This window comes from Asterias amurensis, chromosome 5 (genome assembly GCF_032118995.1).
Source record: "Asterias amurensis chromosome 5, ASM3211899v1".
In the NCBI taxonomy this organism is placed as follows: Eukaryota; Metazoa; Echinodermata; class Asteroidea; order Forcipulatida; family Asteriidae; genus Asterias; species Asterias amurensis.
The window spans coordinates 8,424,985-8,447,857 of NC_092652.1; the positions used below are offsets into that span (position 1 = coordinate 8,424,985).

The 22,873-nt window shown below is 38.3% G+C and overlaps 1 protein-coding gene across 9 annotated transcripts in view; it reads left to right on the forward strand.

Annotated features, from left to right (window-relative positions):
• Window positions 1-22,873, forward strand: part of LOC139937683 (CLIP-associating protein 1-like) — a 101,868-nt gene that overhangs the window by 27,963 nt on the left and 51,032 nt on the right. For 6 of the 9 annotated variants that reach the window (XM_071932941.1, XM_071932949.1, XM_071932950.1 and 3 more), the window contains exons 10-15: window positions 12,359-12,402; window positions 13,798-13,863; window positions 17,366-17,389; window positions 19,846-19,927; window positions 20,278-20,342; window positions 21,708-21,800. In XM_071932941.1, the coding sequence (XP_071789042.1) occupies window positions 12,359-12,402; window positions 13,798-13,863; window positions 17,366-17,389; window positions 19,846-19,927; window positions 20,278-20,342; window positions 21,708-21,800 (374 nt within the window). The remainder of the gene's footprint in view (window positions 1-12,358; window positions 12,403-13,797; window positions 13,864-17,365; window positions 17,390-19,845; window positions 19,928-20,277; window positions 20,343-21,707; window positions 21,801-22,873) is intronic. The other 3 variants (XM_071932944.1, XM_071932946.1, XM_071932947.1) reach the window with 3 other exon arrangements.

The following is a 22,873-nucleotide window of genomic DNA, read 5'->3' on the forward strand; positions in this document are numbered from 1 at the left end:
CAGAATAAGCGCCCCGCAGGTTTAGGGAACTGTTTAAGAAACGCTTGAGTGTACAGAGTAGTCTTTGCTGGAGGCGTCAAGTTTAAAAACTTGCGCTAAGACACCCTGTAAAGGCACATGATATTGTGAACAAAATAAGCATAATTTTATGTTGAACATAATTTTCTGTTAAGCAGCGCTCTGACATTGGGGTCCTGTACAGTGCCTTCAAAATAATTACTTATAGGTCCTTCAAAGGTTTAATGCATAATGTACATCTGTATGTTTGCGTGTAGGCCTATTTACAAATTAAGTTACGAAATTACTCATTTCCTTTTGGAGTTGACAAAAGTAAATTTCTGTTCACTCAAGTTTGATCTGCAGGTCGTTTATCTGTGCATCATGCATTGTGCATGTTAGTACATGTATACATGTACACTGTACATTAAAGGGAATGTTTGTTTGATATTGAGCGTTAACTTTTATCACATTAGTTACTGTTCAGTGTCATGACTTGAATTTAGAGACTTTTTTTACTGTTTGCCTGGTGAAAACAGTAACTTGTGTGTTTAAGACTGTAAGGTTGTGAGTGGATTTCATAAAATTGCTTTTTTTCATATTTTGGAGCTCCTGGTCATGGAGGTTATTGATCAAGAGTGGTCTTGAAAGTTATTGTTGGCAAAAAAAAAAAAAAAAAAACATTCATTTTCCAAGACAAACAATCATTTGTTTATTTTGATTAAATTTTTCAAACATAATTATGCATTTTTTTTATTAATAGGAGTATGACAAATGACAATTCAATTAAAGACCTTGTACGTAGCACTAACGGAAATTGTTGATTTGTCCAGATTGTTTTTTCCAGATTATTATTTGTTTAAATTCCTCTCAAAGTGATGTGTGTATTCACAATTAAATCAATTTAATCATCAAATTAATCATCAAAACTGTTGCAAGATTGAATACACATTGAAAGTTCTGTACTAATGAAGAAGTCAGCTTTATTTTGTTTTTTTACAAACTAGTGATAAGTCTCCGATACAGCAATTTGAAAATAAATCAACGCCAACCGCTATTTTCTTAAAACAGAGAGTTTTGGCTTTACACATGGTACATGTAGTGCACCATAAGTTTGTGGTGTGACTAAGGATGTGTCCCATGCCTTTGTACACAAGGTTGTGTACCATGCCTTTGTACACAAGGTTGTGTACCATGCCTTTGTACACAAGGTTTTAGCCAGAAAGTTGACATTTTTAAACTTGCTGGAAATTTGAAAAACTAAAACTGTGTGTCCAAAGTGTTCACTTAAAATACGTACATGTACTATGTAAATAACAGATAAAACAGTGTGTCCAAGAGATACCAATATACCTCTGGCTAACACTTTGATTACAAGTACATGTACATTACCTATGCATTTAAAGGCACTGAACACGTTTGGTAATTGTCTAAGACCAGTGTTCTCACTTGGTGTATCCCATCATATAAGCATAAAATAACAAGCCTGTGAAAATTTGGGCTCAATTGGTCATCGTTGCGAGAAAATAATGAAAGAAAAAAACACCCTTGTTGGATGAATTTCGTGCTTTCAGATAGGAATAAAACACTTCTAGCTAGAAGTCTTTTAATATTTTAGTGAGAAATTACCTCTTTCACAAAAACTACGTTTATACTTCAGAGGGAGTCGTTTCCCACAATATACTTATCAACAGCTCTCCAATGCTCATTACCAAGTCAGTTTTTAAGTTATACAGTGTAATTGTTTTTAGTAATTACCAAACATGTACTTTCCCTTAAATGTGTGTTCTTTGCATTTAAATAATTAATATGAGATTTGTATGGGATACATACCTGTGATAAATACAATAATGGTGAGCTGAATGGGTTCTGTTGCCCAATCAAAAGTCTCTTCTTCCACTGTTTCTCAGCCATCATAGAGTGTGCCTCTCCTTACAAAACTCCTTTGTTTCAAGGCTACGGCCAAGATCATCTCTGCAAGCAACAACAACATGGTGGCCAAATACGGTTGATATTGTCTTTGTCAGAACAGTGTCTGACTGTGCTACACTATCTTTCAACTTTTTTCTTCTTCTCTCTTTCCCCTTTGACTTTCCTCCGGAAGTATTAGTCAGACTCGTGGAGGCCATGTAGGGGCAGGGAGAACTGTCTTAACCTCCCCCTTCCCTCTCCCCCAGGGGGGCCTTCAACCAGGGTAACTTAATAAGAGCAATTCCAGGGGCTGTATTATAACATGGGCACATACCTTGTGTCATTAAGCCAGGTCATGTGGTCCTCACCCACCAAGTGACAAAAATATGCCAACTGCATTTTTGGCCGGCTGAGTATGGAATTGAGGAGTATATGTTTTTCGGTGGCTCTGCTGGTGTTTGCTCTGTAGTCACGTGATGAGCGCAGAGTCCGATGAAAGTGTGCCACTGCAGTGAGAACATCCATGTGATTGTAATCACTCTTGATTTCTTCCAGTTGTCATTTATATGTGTTTTGATTTCAGTTACATTTTTATTCTGCTGGAACATTTTATTTTTACACTGTGCCGTTTTTTTGCGTCGTTTGATGGCACCACATTTCCTAGCGATGTTGCAGTGATGTCATTACCTACTTCCTGTCGTGTTAACGTGTTTGTTCCTCACTGTGCCAGGCTTAGCATCGCCGAATTCCAACAGGAAGTCAGTCAGCCTATACTTGTGAAGGTTTTTCGTCCCAAATAGATTGATCAGAACCCATAACGAAGTCTCGTCCACGTCGCACCTGTACCAAGGGAGGGCTGATCAACAAACCCTGTCTTAAACACATCTTAGTTTTAACGCCACCGGAGGGTTGCCTACCACATCCCGGATTCATCTTCCCCTCCCTGCCTGTCATCATCGCATCTTAACGATTTAACCGATTGTCAGTCACCGCTATTGATTTCACCGGTGTTTTATTCTCATCTTGGGTTGGCCGATTGATCAGCTTCCGTGGGAAGTTTCCCCAGAGAGTGTTCCACACCAGGAAAGAAGGACAAGCCGCCGGGTGGTAAGCCGTGGATGAGTGGTGCCTTAGCCAGACACCATTAACTTCACTGCCTCATTTGTATCTTTAATTAACCTGTTTTCTTTGGTTGGAATGACTGCTCATTCTTCAAGGTTGCAATGAATACCAGAGACTACGGGGCCATCCGTACAGTGTGAGATTTCCTCCTGTGTGGGGATACGCTCTGTTAGCGTTTTTAATTCCATCCCCCGTATTATGAGTTGCTGAGGTTTACTCATCATCAAACTCAAATGTGACATTCAGTTTTGCTTGTGGATACATGTACATTCTCCGTATTGAAGTCAATTAAAGTACATGTATAGTACCATCTGGTTCATTGGAGTACATACACAACGATCACAGCAAGCAGTGTTGAAAACTGGTCTCATCGCAGCAAACGTTTATCTGAGATTCTGAATTTCCTCCGTGGTGTAATGGGGGACAAGAAGGAAAAGAAGGCTGGACCATCTAAGAGGGAAATCTTCCGACCTTTTGACAAGGACATCTCTCTGATTGTGAAGTGTTTACTGAAGGGGAATCCCCTACCTAAGAAACGAGAGACGACTGGACAGAGTGATCGGGATAGCATTGACTCCGGGGTTGGAAGTATACCGGATGAAGAGGTGTGTACGCCGGGTATGTACAATGAGTGTCATCATGTAGGATTTAGTCATTTTATTCCTAGTACTTTGTTTGAATATAATGTACATATTTTGTTTTATTTAATCTTTTCTACTTATATATTTGTTTATTTATTTAGTTATTTATTCTGTTGGTTGTTTAGTTATTTTATTTAGTTAGTTATTTCATTTATTTTTTATTTATTTAGTTATTTTTGAAGGAAAAAAAGGAGGACAGGGCAGATACAAGGAATTTCAAAAAAATCTCAATGTATAAGGCATGGATGTTTGTTGTATGCATATTTTACAAACACATATCACATTACTAACATACATTCATAATTGTGTGTACTACATGTAGGTCATGGTTCACTGACAAGAACATGTACTTGTATTTGTAGGTCGGCCCTTTTACTTGATAGAATGTTTCTACTTTTTTTTCTAAGGGCCAAATATTTTTTGCCAACCAGAAACGGAATGAAATCATGAAAAAGAAATGAAGTAACTATCAGGGCTGGATAGCTTTTGGACACAGTGGGTTGTGTTAAATTTTGGAATGCCCAGTGCATTTGCACTTGGAGTGGATACTATTTAGCTGGTTCCAAGATCGTTGTCCGATATTCACAGGGAGTCCAGAAATGAAATTAGAGCAATCTCAGTGGATCGAGCACAAAATAGAATGCCAGTAGATATCGGCAGCACAAAAATAAACATGCCCAAATTAGGAGACGTGTTGAACTCTGTCTCGAAATAACCAACAGCACTTTCTTTGTTGCCCTGTTCATTTGCTGTGGTGCCCTTTGCACTGTTCCTCCTTATAGAAGTGCCCCCTTACCAGCGGAAAAATTCCTGTGCCCCTTCAAGAGGGCAGTTCAAGGATTTTAGTTACGTGTACATGGTGTATCAGAAAAAAACATTTTCAAAAGCACACAATATGCATACACATGAGCTTCATGCTCTATTTCATAATGTCATTATTATTTCTACCAATGTGTGATTTCTCAGGATTTGTCCAGATTTCAGGCTTTCAAATTTTCCTCGTGGCCTGCGCTCCAGTGTAACATGTACGGCATACTGATCGAAACGTCGAGTTGAAACCAATGGTTCTTTTCAGAACCACCCTAACTCATTAGAGATAGACATTACATGGTGTTACCGCAAACCTTTCTATACATGTACCTCAATGTTAATACATACTGTTGAGAATATTTTAAACAAGCAATTTGGACGCTGTACATCTGTACCATGCACTGGCCTTGAACTTCTCCCTTGAAGTGGCACAGAAATATTCCTCTGGTAAGGGGCACTCAATGAGGAAAATGTAAACTGTATTGGAACTTTGCAATGGGCTCCGCAGCAAGAGCATAGGACACCACGGCATTGCTCTGGGTGCCGTGGGGCAATGGGCACCGCAGCAAGAGCAAAGGGCACCTCTGGGTGCCGTGGGGCAATGGGCACCGCAGCAAGAGCAAAGGGCACCACGGCATTGCTCTGGGTGCCGCAGGGGCAATGGGCACCGCAGCAAGAGCAAAGGGCACCATGGCATTGCTCTGGGTGCCGTGGGGCAATGGGCACTGCAGCAAGAGCAAAGGGCACCACGGCATTGCTCTGGGTGCCGTGGGTTACTTTGAGGCTCGTACCTGAATATGCAATTTTCAACATTCTGGCTAAAACCATGCCAGTGAGATTAAATAAATAAAAAAGATTCACCCTCAAAAATGTTTCAATCAATTTTACTGACCTCCCAATACATGTAGCAATCCTTTCTGCTTCAAAGAAGAAGAACCAGACTGAAGTGAATCATCATACATTACTAATTGCCAAATTAATAACTTCTGCCTTTGCTCCGAAATGACATTCGCTTTTAATTAGTCTCAATGATTACTGGAGAGCGACCAGGTGAGGGCCATGACATCAGACCACAGTCATGTTGATTAGAATACCATGGAATATCCATGCATGTCATATTATTTTGAAAACAATTTTGGTTATTTTTAGACGGTGATGATGTTATCACCTTTGTCGAACATCACTGCAGAGCTGTGAACCTTCTAAATTTCTCTCTGATTGGTGGACAACAATCTCCCTGACAGGAACCATACTGTACTTTTTCCCTTAGCCTCGGTTTGGAACATTAATATTGAAGCACTCGGCCAACATTGGTGATCATCAAAGACAATTATCTAATGTACACTTTGTGCATGACCCAAAGTACAGGTTAAATAATTTAAAAAATGTGAAAGTTTGAGACCAATATCTGCACTCGCACTGTGTGTTACCAGACATATGAAACAACAAACCTGTGAGAGTTGAAGTCCACATTGTTTCCAAACCCATAGTTTTGTACTCGAAAATGTTTTAACAAATTGAGGTATTCTGGGTCAATAATTTGAAGGAACCCTTCCCAGATGCGCTCAAGCCACTTTTCTGGATTAAGGGCCTGGGATTTCATCTTTGAGAGAGTAAGGCCAATTTCACTTCCATTGGAAAGTCTTAAAGTCTGTTGAAGGCACACCAAGGCCAAGACCAGTCAACAGAGGCCATCAATCTGTTTAATTCCAGGCCTGGGATTTTCCCCATTCATCAAATCTCATCTGTGTCTGTGAGTGCTTGTACTTAATGCATGTTGCTGGAGGCACAGATGTACATTGTGTGGTAGTAGACTCCACTCTTCACAGGCTGTGTCATAAACTTACTTGGGTATGATCTTCGGCTACATGTATGGCAACTAACAATTGTATGGCTTCTAACAATTGTACATGTATGGCTTCTGACTGGCACACCTGGACAAAGATACTAACAAAATACGGAGACTGCCAACATAGGGCTTAGGCTCAATTTAGACCGATCCATTAAGGTCCGCCCCATTGCGTATTGACCAATAACAACGCAACGAAGGTCCGACACTAAGGTATCTTTGCGCGCGTGGCAGAAATGTGCAGAGAGGCATTGGAGAGCCCCACGTGTTCTTGCTCACACGTGCGTCGTAGGCGGAGCCTACTGGATCGGTCTATTGGTAGAGCACAGCACGTTGAACTGGAGGTCGTTGGTTCAAATCCTGCTCTCGTAAATTTTGTGTTGTTTAACCCCAAATCGTTTTAATAATGGGTTGAGGAATTGTCTTACATTATTTTAAGTTCAGTTTTAGTTCATAATTATTAAAGTACATTACATTACATTACTATAATGTTAACCTTTCTTAATGACTGTTTCTATCTTCTTAGTTTTCATATGTCCCATCATAATTCTCATCTCGAATAAATTCTGCAGTTAGAACTTTCCACTCACTTGGAAATCCATCAGCGTTCAAATACAGTGGCACACAAGTACAACAGCAATCAATAAATGCATACAACACCAACATGTACATCTACATGTCGGTGTACTACGCCACAAATGATTTTCTCTCTCATCGCCGTCCAGTTATTAAATATCTCCCAATCCTACACACAAATCCTTAATTGAAAAGACTCAACCCCAGGGCCATACCATTCACCCAAATCCATAAGCCAATCAGAGTTTACCTGACTAGGCACAACAAAACGCTCCGCGTCTCCGAACGCCTGTGGCGCTTTCTTCACCAATCAACTCACTCGGTTGGAATAAACAAACGCTCCTTCGTTTCACCTTCCACCAAGGATCACAGAGGAGACGTTATTTTTGTTCTTTCTATTTTCGGGGGGTGGTTGTGTTTTTACGTTGGAGGCGTTATTTTCATTTGGAAGTTGGAGGGATGATTTAGTCGGTGAGGTTTGAGCAAGCGTCTTTTGTGGAGAGGATCTGATAGGATTGGAGGATGCCTTACCGGGCTAGTAAGATACCGCGTTTAAAACACTGTAAGTAATGGTAATATTAATATCAATAATTATACTTAATTCTTATTTAGCGCTTTATCCCACCTCCATAGGCATATCAAAACGCTCAGTGTATTTTTCCTGCATGGAATGCAGAGCTACATTTTTATGTATTATTATTATTATTGTTATTATTATTATTTTTTTTTTTTTTTTTTTTTTTTTTTTTTTTTTTTAATGCAAGTCGCCAGACACACAAGGCCTGAAGGCCACTTTAAGGTGTGGGCTACAATAATTTTTGTCCAGAGGCCGTTGCCACCTACTCCTAGGGCTGAAACAGGGTTACCCCTTTTACAGTCCATACGGATGTAGGCTTGGGTATCATCAGCCCGAAGCCTGGCCGGTAGAGCAGAAAGCACTACCTCCCCAATTTTATGTAGCAAGTGTCATGACCGGGATTTGAACCCACACTCTGCTGATCAACCAGCAGAGCTTGAATCCGGTGCTCTTAACCGCTCGGCCATGACACGCCACAAAATGAAAATACATGTAGTACCATGTAATATACATGTACATGTTGCTGTGGTGTAATGCTTCCGATCAAGTCTTTTCCCTTCTTTTACATCATACACGGCTTTACGTCATATTGGAAGATTGTACCAATATTGGTCAGGTGTATTGCTTTAAATAAGTGTCACGACCAGGACTCGAACCCACACCCTGCTGATCAGATACACCAGATCTTGAGTTCGGTGTTCATATCCAGTCGACCCTGACACATCACAAATGTAATGTGAGTGTACATTACATTCATTTTAATAGTTAGAGGAACAAGTAACATTAATTGTTTTTGTACAAATTCTTGTAACACTAAAAGGAACATTACAGAATTGGGTTTGCTAGCAAAAAAGTTGCTGGTAGTGTAAGCACATTATGTAATCCACCATTACATAAACTGACAAACCTGTAGAAGTTTGAGATCGATTGGCCATCTGGGTCATGAGAGTTTAGTCAAATTTTACATTGCATCGCTGCCAAAATAAAAATGAATAAAACGCTCACTGAGCGATAAACCCCAAATGAGAAATTAGATTATTTATTTCTCATCAAATATGACGTTTCAGACAGAAATATTTCAAGGGATGTTTTCTAACTGTCATCATCATTAGACCGTGTAAGTTTTATGTAAATCTGTGATCTTCACGGTTTTTCCTCACCAATTCTGCAACGTTCCTTTAAACAAAATTTCTCAAAATGCTTTATACCAATTGGAAGTTGCTGTATAGGCTTCTAACCAATTTTTTGTATTGCCATTTAGTAGAGTGATTTCCAAACTAATGTGTACATCCTTTAATTAAAGAAATAAATCTAATGATAGCAACATTACGCAGGGGTCGGTGGGGTGTAGTGGGTATTGTCAAGTGGCCCATTTAGCATTCAGGCTGGCAATTTACAATCCTACAAGGTGATGGTACAATGTACATGTACAAAGTACATACCGATACTCACCGTACAGAGTGCATCTTAACCTGCATTATAAATCCACTGAAAGCATCAGGAAGATCAGACGACCATTGGATGAACTCAAAAACCACTCAGTTCATCATCTGGGATTCATAACGCAGTGTTTGGGTCCCCGGCACATCGGCCGACTTCAAGAGGTAGCGCCATGTGCCGAGCCAGGCAGACAGAAAAAACGTGAAAGCAATTAAGTGCTGCTATCTGAAATATGACATTATCATTTCTCAATTCAATTGTTATTAGGGTTGTTGGGGGGGGGGGGGGGGGGTGAGGAGGTTGCCCATGGCGGTCATTCTAAGCCAGGACAATCTGATTTAGTCATTTTCAGGGCTTAGTAGTTGGTTAAGGTTTTGGTTGGCGGCATTTGACCTATATTGGCATGATGCATTTAAGTCTTGCTTTTTTGTATACAATTCACTTACATGTACAGTACATGTATGATGTGTAATGTATAGGGACATTCACCATGATTAAGAATCATGTACATTTAAATATATACTCTGATTCTATGGATCCCATAATACGTGTATCTCAATGGAGAGGTGAGGTGTTACAACTACAGTGCCCAGGGGTCAATTTTACTAACAGCTGAAACTTGTCTTACGACGTAAAATGCCAACTGTGTTTGATATTCTTATAAAGAGCAATTTTTGTCAACATTCAAAAAAGTTTGTTTGATGTCACATTTTAGATAATGTGGTCTGTACGGTTTTGAGCTCATTCCTGAGTTTTAAAGGCAGTGGACACTATTGGTAATTGTCAAAGACTAGCCTTCACAGTTGGTGTATCTCAACATATGAATAAAATAACAAACCTGTAGAAAATTTGAGCTCAATCGGTCATCGAACTTGCGAGATAATAATGAAAGAAAAAACACCCTTGTCACACGAAGTTGTGTGCGTTTAGATTCGAGACCTCAAGTTCTAAATCTGAGGTCTTGAAATCAAATTCATGGAAAATTACTTCTTTCTCGAAAACTATGGCACTTCAGAGGGAGCCGTTTCTCACAATGTTTTATACTACCAACCTCTCCCCATTACCTGTTACCAAGTAAGGTTTTATGCTAATAAATATTTTGAGTAATTACCAATAGTGTCCACTGCCTTTAAGTCTTGCTTTTTGTATACAATGCACTTACATGTACATGTACAGTACAATGAATCTACATACATGTACATGTACACTGTATGATGTTTAATGTACAAGGACATTCACCATGTTTAAGAATCATGTACATGTAATAATTTTAAGCATGTACTCTTATTTTTTGGATCCCAAACATGTATTTCAATGGAGAGGTGAGGTGTTACAACTACAGTGCCCAGGGGTCAATTTTACAAACAGCTGAAACTAGTCTTACGATGTAAAATGCCAACTGTGTTTGATATTCTTATTAAGAGCAATTTTTGTCAACATTTAAAAAAGTTTGTTCGATGTCACATTAAGCTTGGGCGATATCGATTTATTTTAATCACGATATATCGCCGACAATATATCGCGATATTCGATATAATCGCAATTAATTAAATTTGACATCATCAGTCTTCAAACTCCCAGTGAAAGTTGTAGAAGAGACAGTCATAGCATAAGAGAGGTGTTCTAATGACCTATTTTTCTGGTTTTACTCCAAACCTATGGGGTGCAAGATGTCTCAGCTAGGAAATACATCGCGATATTGCGATACTTTATCGATATCGCAATATATCGCGATATATCGTGATATATCGCTATTATCGATTCTTCGATTAAAACCAAATCGATCCGATATCGAAATCGTTTCCAAATTAGTATCGTGATATTCGATAATATCGTGGTATCGCCCAAGCTTATGTCACATTTTAGATTTTATGTGGTCTGTACGATTTTGAGTTCATTCCTGAGTTTTAATGAGATATCGGTGAAAATCTGGAGCAAAATGTCCCTGTGGGAAGAATAATTCTTATATATAGGATTAGGAATACACAATCTGAGAAACATCACTGAACTGAAAGTAAGTAACACTTCTCAGACTCAAATTTTGGGGCATAAAAACTCTTCAACAAATACATGTACCGTCTCTTTAAACATTGAAAAACAGTTAAAACAATGGAAGGAAAACACCAATCAATGGATGGGTAAAACATTGTCTTTTACACTCCAGACAATCATTTTCTCACAAAACAAGTTTGTGGGGTGTAATTGCTAACAGGTGCGTACACCCTAATTCTGAATGTTCATCCTGGGTGATGTTGTTGACGGTGGGTTTTTAAAGCTGGGCAAACTAATTTGGTTGCAGAGGAGGGGGAGATCGTAATTCAAAGATGATGACTCAGGGCCTGCGGAGGATAACAAGGTTTTCCTGTTATTGAATACGTAGTAGTTAGCAGAGAGACTTTGTGTTTTTATGTCTTCCTTTTTTTTTGCGTTGTACGTGTGGGTCTGTCTGCGCAGCGTGTAAAAATGCGCCATTATTAGATACTTCTACTGTATGAACCAACGAGTTGTCTTCAGGATTGTTGGTTTGAGTTTGTCTCGTCTTGTCTTGGGAAGTTGTTGAAGTTGCCGATATGAAACGATTTGCGTTCTTGCGTAATTCCTTTGGGAAGCAATCTGGTGAGAAGAAATCTGGTGAGAAGAATTCTGGTGAGAAGAAATCTGGTGAGAAGAATTCTGTTGAGAAGAATTCTGCTGAGAAGAATTCTGTTGAGAAGAATTCTGGTGAGAAGAAATCTGGTAAGAAGAATTTTGGTGAGAAGAATTCTGGTTAAGGAGGTTTTTTTTTAAATCTTTGAATTGTGCTTTGTAGTCTGTATTGAATGTTTAATTGTGTGCACAGAGGGAAACAAATTTCACTTTTGTAAACACTGATGAACTAAATAGAATTGTATTGAATTGTAAAACGTGATACAATGTATGTACATGTACATGAAGTACATGTACATGAACATGTAAGTTCCTACTGTGTACATGGGGTACATTGTACATTGTACATTGTACTTTTTCTGATGTGAAGGTGAAGTTCAACACCTTGTAGATTAAAACTAAGGCCGTGTCCGAATTGGCGACTTTGGCTACAGCTACGGCTAGATCAGCGCGTCTGTCAGTGTTGAAGAATGGCAGACGCGCGCGCCCTAGCCGTAGCTATAGCCTAAGTCGCCAATTCGGACACGGCCTTACAGTGTATTCCCTGAATCTCCCGGCAGCCATCTTGGTCTTGTATCCTTTATCACACAATGTACAGTATATAATGCCAATAATCAAGTACCTGTAATTAAGGAACCAGTCTTTTTCCCTTCCAGCAATTTATTTTTGTACATGTGCAACATGTACATGTATACGTAAGTATTCTTTCCTTGCTCATATGATTGCCGTACAATCAAGAAAAGTATGAATTATTCACATCGATTTTTCTTTCTTTTTGCTTTTTTACAGCTCAAAAGCCATCTTCTGGAGGAGATGAACCCGATAGTAAAACTGTAAGTACATGTATGGTTATTGGCTATCATTGAACCTTATAGCAGACGATAACACAAAATAAACTGTTTCTGAACTTGCCCGGATTTATGCCCATGAATAACACTCCAAATAATCAGTAGTTGCTATGTAGAGCTTGGCCACTGTCATAGAGCTGCAAGATGAACACATTTTACTGCGCAAAGAGCACAATTTTTTTAACCAGCCTTGGCCAAATCTAATCAAATCTGTAAGCATAACGAGTTGCTAAGCACGGACAAATATTGCTCATTAGAAACGGGTTCCCAACCAAAAGACCATAAAGTTTACACTGTTGCGACATGTGACTCATATGCTTTTTTTTGCAAAGCAAAGACGTCTGCTTAGTAGTGTTTTCTGCTTAGCAGCTTTATGGAATTTGGTCCTGAGCACTCACTTGGTGTTTGTAAGTGACTGGTTTCCGCTACTTCTAGACTTAGGGGCTCAATTTCTTGGCAAGATTATCTACCCCTGGAGCTCTATGAGTTTGTGCCAAAATATGAAGCATGTAAATTATTAGAACTTAACACATCAATAACACACATTTGCATCTTTAATACTACAGATTAATACTACAGATTGGACAGATTTCTTAATGGTCCTCGGGTGTAACTAGCATTTGGCCAGCAGACCACTGTTAAGGGCAGCCCTGGGATTATTCATAGGTTAAGGAGGACATGGCTTCTGTTGCCCTGGTGCCCCTTTATTAAAACTTTATGATAGACTTTTCCATTTTTTACAATGTTAGTGCCCTTTGCAAAATGAAAATGCCATTGCCCTCTCAAAGATGAAATTCTGGGCCTGCAAGGCAGAACGCTGCTTCATGTAGGCCTTCTTTAAAAACTAAATTGACAAAGTTTCTATGGATTGAGGCAAACACGTTTTCTATTCAAATGGAATGCGGTGGACACATGGTGCGTGCACGGAGTGTGTGTGTGTGTGTGTGTTTAAAGACACTGGAAACTATTGGTAATAACTGTCAAAGACCAGTCTTTTTACTTGGTGTATCTCAACATAAGCATAAAATAACAAACCGATGAAAACTGGTCTCAATTGGTCGTCATAGTTGAGAGTTAACAATGAAAGAAAAAGCAGTCCTGTCACATAAAGTTGTGTGCTTTGCTTGATTTCGAGACCTCAAAATCTAATTCTGAAGTCTCAAAATCAAGTATATGAATAATTACTGCTTCCTAAAAAAGTGCGGCACTTCAGAGGCAGCAGTTTCTCAGAATGTTTTATACTATCAACAGCTCCCCATGACTCATTATCAAGTAAGGTTTTTATGCTCATAATTATTTTGAGTAATTTACCAATAGTGTCCACTGCCTTTAACTGATATGATAACTGTCATCTAACAATATCATTGACGTCCTTCCCAGTCCTTCTGGAACAGCAAAATGAAAAGTGCTGTCACTAAAGCCTCTGCTGTTACTAGCTTTGCTGAGGTGAGCATTTAACACTAACACCAATTTTCAGGGGGTGCCAGCCCCCGATTCATGCATGGATCATTTATATAGTTGGGGAATACCATATATCTGCATCTGTAAGCAAGTCTTCTATGAAAATTAGACGCCTTTGATATAATTAGTGCTACATGTACATGTGGTAAGAGTACAGGGTTGTCCAAATATGTTAAAATTAACAAAGGTGTGATAAAGTATTGATCAATTTGATGCTAAATTTTAGACTGAAATCTTACTTATAAAAAGAAGTTTTCACTAGAACCAATTTGTTTCTATTAAATATTTCCCTCTGAAATGAAGTCATATTGGAGAAAACTGTATCTAAAAAACCTGTTTTTCAAAAACGCAATCAGCTGATGCTGAAAATACAAAGGAAAAATAGTGTCTACAAATATTTCTACCAACTCTGTATAATACATGTACATACTTTTAGTGTACCTTTGCATGGAGAGAACTTCTAAAAGGTAGTCATCCATAAATGTACAATGTAGTATGCATGTGAAAAGGAAGCAAACATTTGATAAATGTTGATTTGTTTGGAGATGCAGATAAGAATTCCCTAAAATCAGAGTCTTGCCATCAGTTGCCACATCATGAAACCATCTCACCATCTCATTCCCCCGTCCACATTAATGTATAACCTGTTTCATTCGCCCTCATGTCATTCCCTGACAACATGATACAGAGTTTTATTTTATTTTTACAAGTTGACCTCAACTGTTTGATTGAATCAGCTGAGAGAAGTCGGACCTTTAGAATAAAATTTGCCTTAGCATTCTTGTGTAGCATGGAGTTCAAAACATTTTGTTTTTTTAACTTTGCACGTTTCACAAGATAGACTGGTTACCTCATCAAGCACAGTTATTGAGTATTTCAAATATTTGTCCCTTTTGCAGTACGATGGTAGCTATGCTCATAGACCTTTTCGCAAATACTTGGGCGTAAAGCTTGTAATTAGGTGCATTGTGGTCTAGCTGGTGATCAAATTTGATCCATATCTATCCCACAATGCACCTCATTCAACAGTCTGCGCTTGCGCAATGGTATTTGCGAAAAAGTCTATGTACATGTACTGCTTTTTCATTGCCTTGAAAATATATCTGAATTTACATGGTGGATTTTAGCACAGTCTTACAGTTCTGATAGTGCTTTTCAGAAACACATTACTTGTTTGACTTTGAAATTAATAACAATTTTTTGCACCCTTACTGCAATATCTTGAGATTCTGTCATTTGTGAGGTTGTACTACATGTACATGTAAAACATTGAAAACTAACCACTCACTAAATTACAAACATACTTTAACCAATTTAATGTTGGGGGGGTTTGAACAAAGAGCCTGATTTGAACCTGTGACCTTCGGACTAACGTGTTCTACCAACTGACCTATCTAGCCCTATTGTTAGAACTAATTGTTATACCATTTTAATTTTGCACATTGCATGGAATCAGCACTTTGCACTCGATTGTTACTCCCCACATGGAAACTTTTGCTTTATTCATATACATGTATTTCCTGCAAAATGATGTAGACATAAAAGTTTAACAAGCTCAAGTGTCCATGAACCCATCACATCATCACATAATTTTTTTTAATTGACCCCTAACATTATAGGCACTTATTAATAACTTTTCTTTTCACAGATTGGTTCAGTGTTTATTTGTTCTCGAGTCATTTGTGTGCTTGTTTTCTTTATTTTGAATTGATGACTTGTTTTGTCAGTATCATTTATTTGTGCACAGTTGTGCAGTACTAAAAAAGAAGCAGTAAGATTCATTAACATTCTTTTATCAAATACCTGCATTCCGGTAAACTGTTGCTGTTGTTATATTACATTTCCTTCCAGTTAAGTGTACATTTTGTGTGTTGGAATTTATTTTGTGCTTGCTTTTACGGTGCCACCAGAGCTGTGTATTGAGAGAGTACTGACATAGAGGGACCAGTTTTCTTCGGTCACGTGGTTGTCGGACGACATCTTTGGTCCAAATGCAGCACAACCATTGATCTTTTCACAACCCAATGGGCATACTAGTCTGGCACCCTGTGTTCGCCAATGCAATTTTCTTTTACACAAAATGGTTTAAAATTGAAAGTTGGCGCAACTCTCTCCATATGCGGCTCTAGGTGCCACATGAGAAGGGCTCCCCTGCCTAGAGGTCAAAAGGGGGTTGCTCATTAGCCCATCCTGTGCGCCATGCATACAAATCTGTGGGCATCCCATTGTTTCATCATCGGTTTACATGCATCTCTAAGATGGCGGCTGGAAGTCGTCAATACGTAGGGTCTATACTGGTATCCTGTGTACATTGGTATCCATGATACCTCTTTCTGCATACTGTGCAAGTCTCGCACTTATTCAAACATTGGGAACTTGTTATTAATGCGCGCATTGTAAGTTGGACCAACTTGGTCCCCCAAAATTTTCAAATACGTAAGGCGAGACTCGCACGGTCTATTGTGATGTTTTGTTTGCCATTCCACATTCAGATCACATAAAGATCAATGAAATCATGTGAATCATGTTATAAACATTCAAATTCAGTGTCTCTTAGGACAAATATGGCAACCTCGCAAGTACAAAGGTCCAACATCCTGTTTGGAAATGTAATACTCTTTGATAAATAAACCAGTTAGATCAGACATCTAGTCTCTAATGGTCTACATAGACATACAATGTACAGTACATGGCATTCTGCACTGTGGACCAAGACTGACTTTAAAATGATTTTTGCAGCATTGCACGGTGTGAGTAGTAAGAAGTAACTACTACTTAGTGAACTTGCAGGTACAACCATGTGTACAAATCTTTCGGGAGGAGTGTTGGCTCTGAAAACAGCTGGTGTGGTCTCAACGTTTCGAACAGTTTACTCTGCTCATTTTTGGAGACGACATCAAAAGAGATTTACATGTGGTTGTGCCTGCAAGTTTACTACTGGCACTGACTCTGTTGCCAATAAATAGTTCAGAATGTCAACTTGAAGCAAAAAGCCCAAACAAATGATCATTGTGAGGTCATGAGCTAATTGAGACCGTTGGCGCCACCATCTTGGAAAGTGTCATTCCTCCCAAGTCTGAATTACTTCTACCGATCCTTTTGAAAACCAACTGTTCAAAAGAGATATTCACATGGTTTTACCGCAAACCTTTCTCAGTTATTCTGTCAGCATGCAAAGTTTCAAATTCAACTTTGTTATTTTTTCTTCTCCACAAAAATTTGTTTAGCTACACTATAAAAACGGATAATTGGTTGACTTGTACTATGCCTCCGACATCTTTGTCGTGTATCCTGTTTTCAGTAGCAAAAATGAATACTAATTATCATAACACCAAAAAGTTGCCACATCATTTTTAATCTGTTATCATTGGTCCAGCCGAAAAGTCTATCTATCATACTGTCCCAGCTTGAGTGGATGTCATATCAGTTTTCTATGTACATTTCAACCACCATTATTCATAATTCTGATCATTTTTCCATATCCAAGGACACATTGTATGAAAATGAAGAGGTAAAGTGTATTACTCTTGTTCACTGTTTTATCTTATTTTATAACCCTTCAATTTCAGTTGATTTTAGTTCGGTGTAATTAATATCTTGATCATTGTATATTAATGTACCAGTTTATTAAATGTTTACATTTCATAATACACGTAATAAGCATAAATACTAACGGAGGGGGGAAATGATGTTTGGACAAATTGTAATATGATGATGATAATAGTATCAACTCTTATATAATGCAATGCAAAAAATGTGCGCTTCAAATGTTGTTATCGCCTGTGCCTGTTACATGTATATACAGCCTTTGTTGCGCACTGAGCCAAATCAATCACAAGAACCATCTGTGCCCTCAAAGGCACCCATTTACCCCTGGGTGATGAGAAGTAAATTAGAGTGTCTTGCTCAAGTACATTGTACACAAGTGCAATGACCAGGATTCGAACCCACACCCTGATGACCCCAACCACCAGAACTTGAGTCCAATGCACTAATCCGCTCGTCCATGAATTTGATATAATTTGTCACATTCATGGCGAGATGCTTTGCGCAACGTGAAGACGGAACTTTACAGTTTGTTCATACATACACTACCCCATTACTAACAGTTGATATAAATTTGTAAATTTTATATTTAAAAGTGAACAATGTTTTGTTTTTTTTCTTGCCGTTTGTGCATCGCTTAACTTTGCATGTGCAACAAGTCTAACTTTCAGTTCATGTGTTTTGACAACAGGGCCATTTTAAAAGGCTCTAACTACATGTATTTTAAACACTATTGAATCCAGTTGCTGCAGTTGCCAAACATCTGAACAAGAATGAAGTACATCGTACTTTGATTTGTAAAATGTAAATGTGTACGAATAAGGGTTCTTTCAAATCTATGGGACATTGTGGAGTTTGAAAGTTTAGCCTACATGTAAGCACGCTGAATTGAAATGAGGTCCTCAGAATTTTTTTTCCTTTCTTGGTGTTTATTTTTGCTTTTTTAAGCCCTTCAGTGCAAATTGGGGAAATGTGAAATGGTTTTATCTTCATGTTTTGATAATTTACTATGATAATAAAAAAATAAAAATTTGTACAATCCTTTTTTTTTTATTGGGGGGGGGGGGGGAGATCAACTTCAATTCATGTGCTAGCTATTATGGGAGAAGAACCCTGCCAGTACAGTACATGGTATAAGGTACATATACAGGCAAGAAAGTGCCATCAAGGACAGTTGATTTGGTATACTTTGTTGCACAAAGCAGAATGTAAATACAAATCTTCCAGTTGGTTATCTTCATAGGGTTAGGGTTAGGGTTAGGAGCTGCTTTATTTCATGAAAATGACGGATTTGTGAAGAATATATAACCACCAAAACCCACCGCAGAAAAATGTATGCCGCCATATAATGTGAATCTGTTGAAATTAGTGGCTTGTTGCAAGTAAGATTTGAGTTATGAAGCTTATTTGCAATTTTTGTGGTCAAATCACACAAAAACATTTGCTGCTTCAAATAAACATTTGGAACACTTTACAAACTTGTTTTTAAACATCTATTTTGAGTTCCAGCCCCAAAAGGCGCAGCAGGAGGTATAATTTATGGGCCTAATTGTGTTATTGTGCTGTTGGCAAAGCAGCAATTTGAATTTTGATTTTAATTTTATTGTTAAGCTACAATGTACATGTATCTGTGGAACAGTGTTTAGCATGTTTGATTCTGTATTTAATCTTGTCCACTTCTATTTAACTTCTTTAAAACTTGTCTTAAGTTGTTAACACGCTTTAAAGTTTAATTTCAAACATTACATTGTCTTTCCCATTCAAATAAATTGAAATTATTTGATATAAATTATTTCAGTTGCTTAATGGGGACTGTTACATATCTCTATGGAATTGGTCCAAAATCTTGCCTTGCAGAGACAGTTTACCAGCCAAAATTTCATAAAGTTGACATTGCTGCCACTGGTTCCGAACTCACTCTTTTGCTAAGCGGTAACTTCTGCTTAACAGGTTTGTGGAATTGGGCCCAGGTATCAAAATATAAGAGAGTGAACTGTCACCAATCATGTATATCAATGTTGATTGGAAAATCTGTTTTTCTCCATCATTCTGTTCCATTCCTTTTGCATGGTTGTAATTTTCTCTTCCAAAATTATAACCTCCTTATTTTTCAGATGTTCTGTTCAGTTCGCCTTAAATTCAGTTCGGCGTTGCTAATTGTTTTCTTTTAAAAATTTGTTTTTTATTGAAACCATATAAAATTATTGTACCTCGTTCCTGTAGATTTTACCTTTATGGTGGTGTCAGAAGAAATGTTGTGTGAGCAGAAGATATACTAAAAAAAGTCTTGAAAGTGGAGAACCACAAGGAAAGTTCTTGAGGCTTGTGAACTTATTTTGAGTGGCCAGTTCAGAAATTTCAAAGCTTTCATTGTGACGGAAGTACGCCCTTGCTAAAAGATATTTTTTTCCCTTTCTCCAGGCGGGACAAAAGTCTTACAGCAAGAGAGCGACAAGCACGCTGGGAAGAAAGACACCGAGTTCCAGTAGAGCTTCCTCCGCAAGTATGACCATTTTTAAATTTTTTTTAAACAAACATAAAGGGTTTTTAAAATTTGATCTAGTTCACTGGTTATTTGTTGTTGTCTTTAAAGACACTGGACACCTTTGGTAATTGTCACAGACCAGTCTTCTCACTTGGTGTATCTCGACATACTGTATGCATGAAATAACAAACCTGTGAAAATTTGAACTCAATTGGTCTTCGAAGTTGCGAGATAATAATGGGAGAAAAAACACCCTTGTCAGATGCTTGATTTCGGGACCTCAAAATCACGTACATGTACGCAACTTCAGAGGGAGCCGTTTGCTGTAAATCCGATGGTTCTCTTATTTTCTCCTGTGTGTAATTCAGGTCCAGCAGGCTCCGTCGATGAAGACAGTTTCTTCAGTGCGTTTGAGGAAGTACCTACCCAAACAGTAAGTTCATTTCAGATTACACTTCAAGTTATCAAATTTGTAAACTTTGAAAAATTTAATGAGAAATTGACTACAGCAGGATTTGAACCAAGGACCTCCAAACAAAGAAAAAACCAAAAGGGGTGTGCCAACACAGGACTACATGTAGATAGTTCAGTCAGTAGAATGCCAAGCCGGCACTTGATGTTGTTGGTTCAACCCCTGTTTTATTAAATTTGTCTTTGTTTAACGCAAAAGATTTTACTTCCACAACTTTGTAGTATTGTGTTTTTGTACACTTACATTGTACATGTATGTAGTTCCGAGCAATCTCTTAAATATAGTTTTACTTGGCAGCCACCGATGTTTTTCACCAAAACAGTTGTGGATCTTTTTTTGTTTAAACACTATGCCAGCATAAACAAAAAATTATGTGAAAGGCCAAGTCACACTGCAGCGATAGCGAAAACGATGACAAAAACGACGCAAAGAACAGGCATTCTTTTGGTTGAATTGCTCCACGTAGGATACGCCCACGCTCATTCAACCAATCGAGGGTGTGCATTGTTATCATTCTCGTTTTCGTTCTCGTTATTGAGGCCTGTGTGACTGGGCTTCAGAGGAACACGTTGCCTTGGATCGGATGAGTTGGTCTATAAAAAGCGTTTGTAACCGTTTGTGATGAAATGCACATGGTTGGAAAGATTTTTTAAGTAGAATACTATGATCCACACAAATATGCCTTGAAGTTGCGTGGTTTTCCTTTTGCACGGTAGGCCCTGAATGGGAGTCGTGTTAGTCAACGAGGTAAAACGAAAACCATGCAATTTCGAAGCATATTTGTGTGGATCATTGTATTCTACTTTTAAAACATCTTTTCAATCATATGCATTTTATAACAAACGGTTACAAACACTTTTCAAATACCAACTCGACTGATCCAAGGCAATGTGTTCCTTTAAGACTTGATGCATCTTTTGACAGTGTGCTCTGCGTAGCCTCCAACACAGAGTGGCATATTAAAATATCCCATATATTTGGATGTTTCAAAGTCAAAATTGCAAGGGTTATGATCGAAGTGAGACATTCTTGGACAGAGAAGTAAAAAATGGCACAGTGAGCTCGTACACCACTTGGAACAAGGTTGGTACAGTAGCACCTTGTAAACCCTTATAAGGTGCTACATAATTGGGTTTCAGAATTCATCAATGCAATTAGCTATCTTTCTGAGAGTTTGTATACTCCGTGCCTTGAGTACCTTGTTTTGGTAGATACATGCGCTACATGTATATACATGTAAGACTTCAATATTATTACTCTTATTATTATTTCATGACTTGTTACATTTGATAACACTTTTTGTTTGTATTTGTTGTTTATTTCTAGATTTACAACAACAGAGGACTGGAGGATGAACTGAATAAAATCACCGAGATATTGAAGGATGAGAAAATTGATTGGGAAATCAGAACCAATACTGTAAGTCATTGACAACTTTTTAATAATAATAATAATTTTTGGCAAATTTTTGGCAAATGATGGGGGATATGTTTTTCGCAATTTTTCCTTATATCAAAATTTTCTCAAGATCTGTACCAATTATGGGTTACAGGTTAATATAGATGGATTGCAATAGGCGTCACCGGCTGCCATATTTGATGAATTGTGCATGCGTGAAGAGCTACCATTGAGTCACGCAGAGTGCGTACATGCTTTTCCCTTGTTAATACATCAAAGGTGGCGGCAACCCATACATTACATCCAGAGAACAAAATAAACTCTGGTAAAGTATCTTACACAACTCCCTGACCAGGAGCATTTATGTCCACACGGGAAGAATAATGCGTAATTGGAAAACTCCATTTGAATCTGGGAAGCGTTACTATAATATCGAAGTCTTATATTGACCCCTTGCACGCGTGTCACACGCGGCAACTGATGCCAAGCTCACCATGTTGGTGGTCAATAGATGTACGCGTAAACGCCGTGCAACAGTGTTAAGTATCTTGCTCAAGGACACAAGTGACACGGCTGGGGATTCCAACCCACACTCTGCTGATCAGTAACACCAGAGTTTGATTTCGGTGCTCTTTACCTCTCAGCCACGACACTTCCACACTATCAGTAACACTTCTCAGTTTCAAATTTTGGGGGTTAAAAACTGATGTCTTTTCCCCTACCACATTGCTTCAAAGTAAAATGCTTCTCAAAATACTTGATACTATCGAAAGCTGCTGTACTTCAAACCAAGTAAGTTTGTAATGCCATTAACTTTACCAAAGTGATTACTAAACAAATACCTTCTCTTAAAAGGCAGTGGACACTATTGGTAATTACTCAAAATAATTGTCAGCATAAAACCTTACTTGGTAACGAGTAGCGGAGAGAGGTTGATAGTATAAAACATTGTGAGAAACAGCTCCCTCTAAAGTGACGTAGTTTTCAATTAAGCATCTGAAAGCACACAACTTCGTGTGACAAGGGTGTTTTTTCTTTATTTATCTCGCAACTTCGACGACCAATTGAGCTCAAATTTTCACAGGTTTGTTATT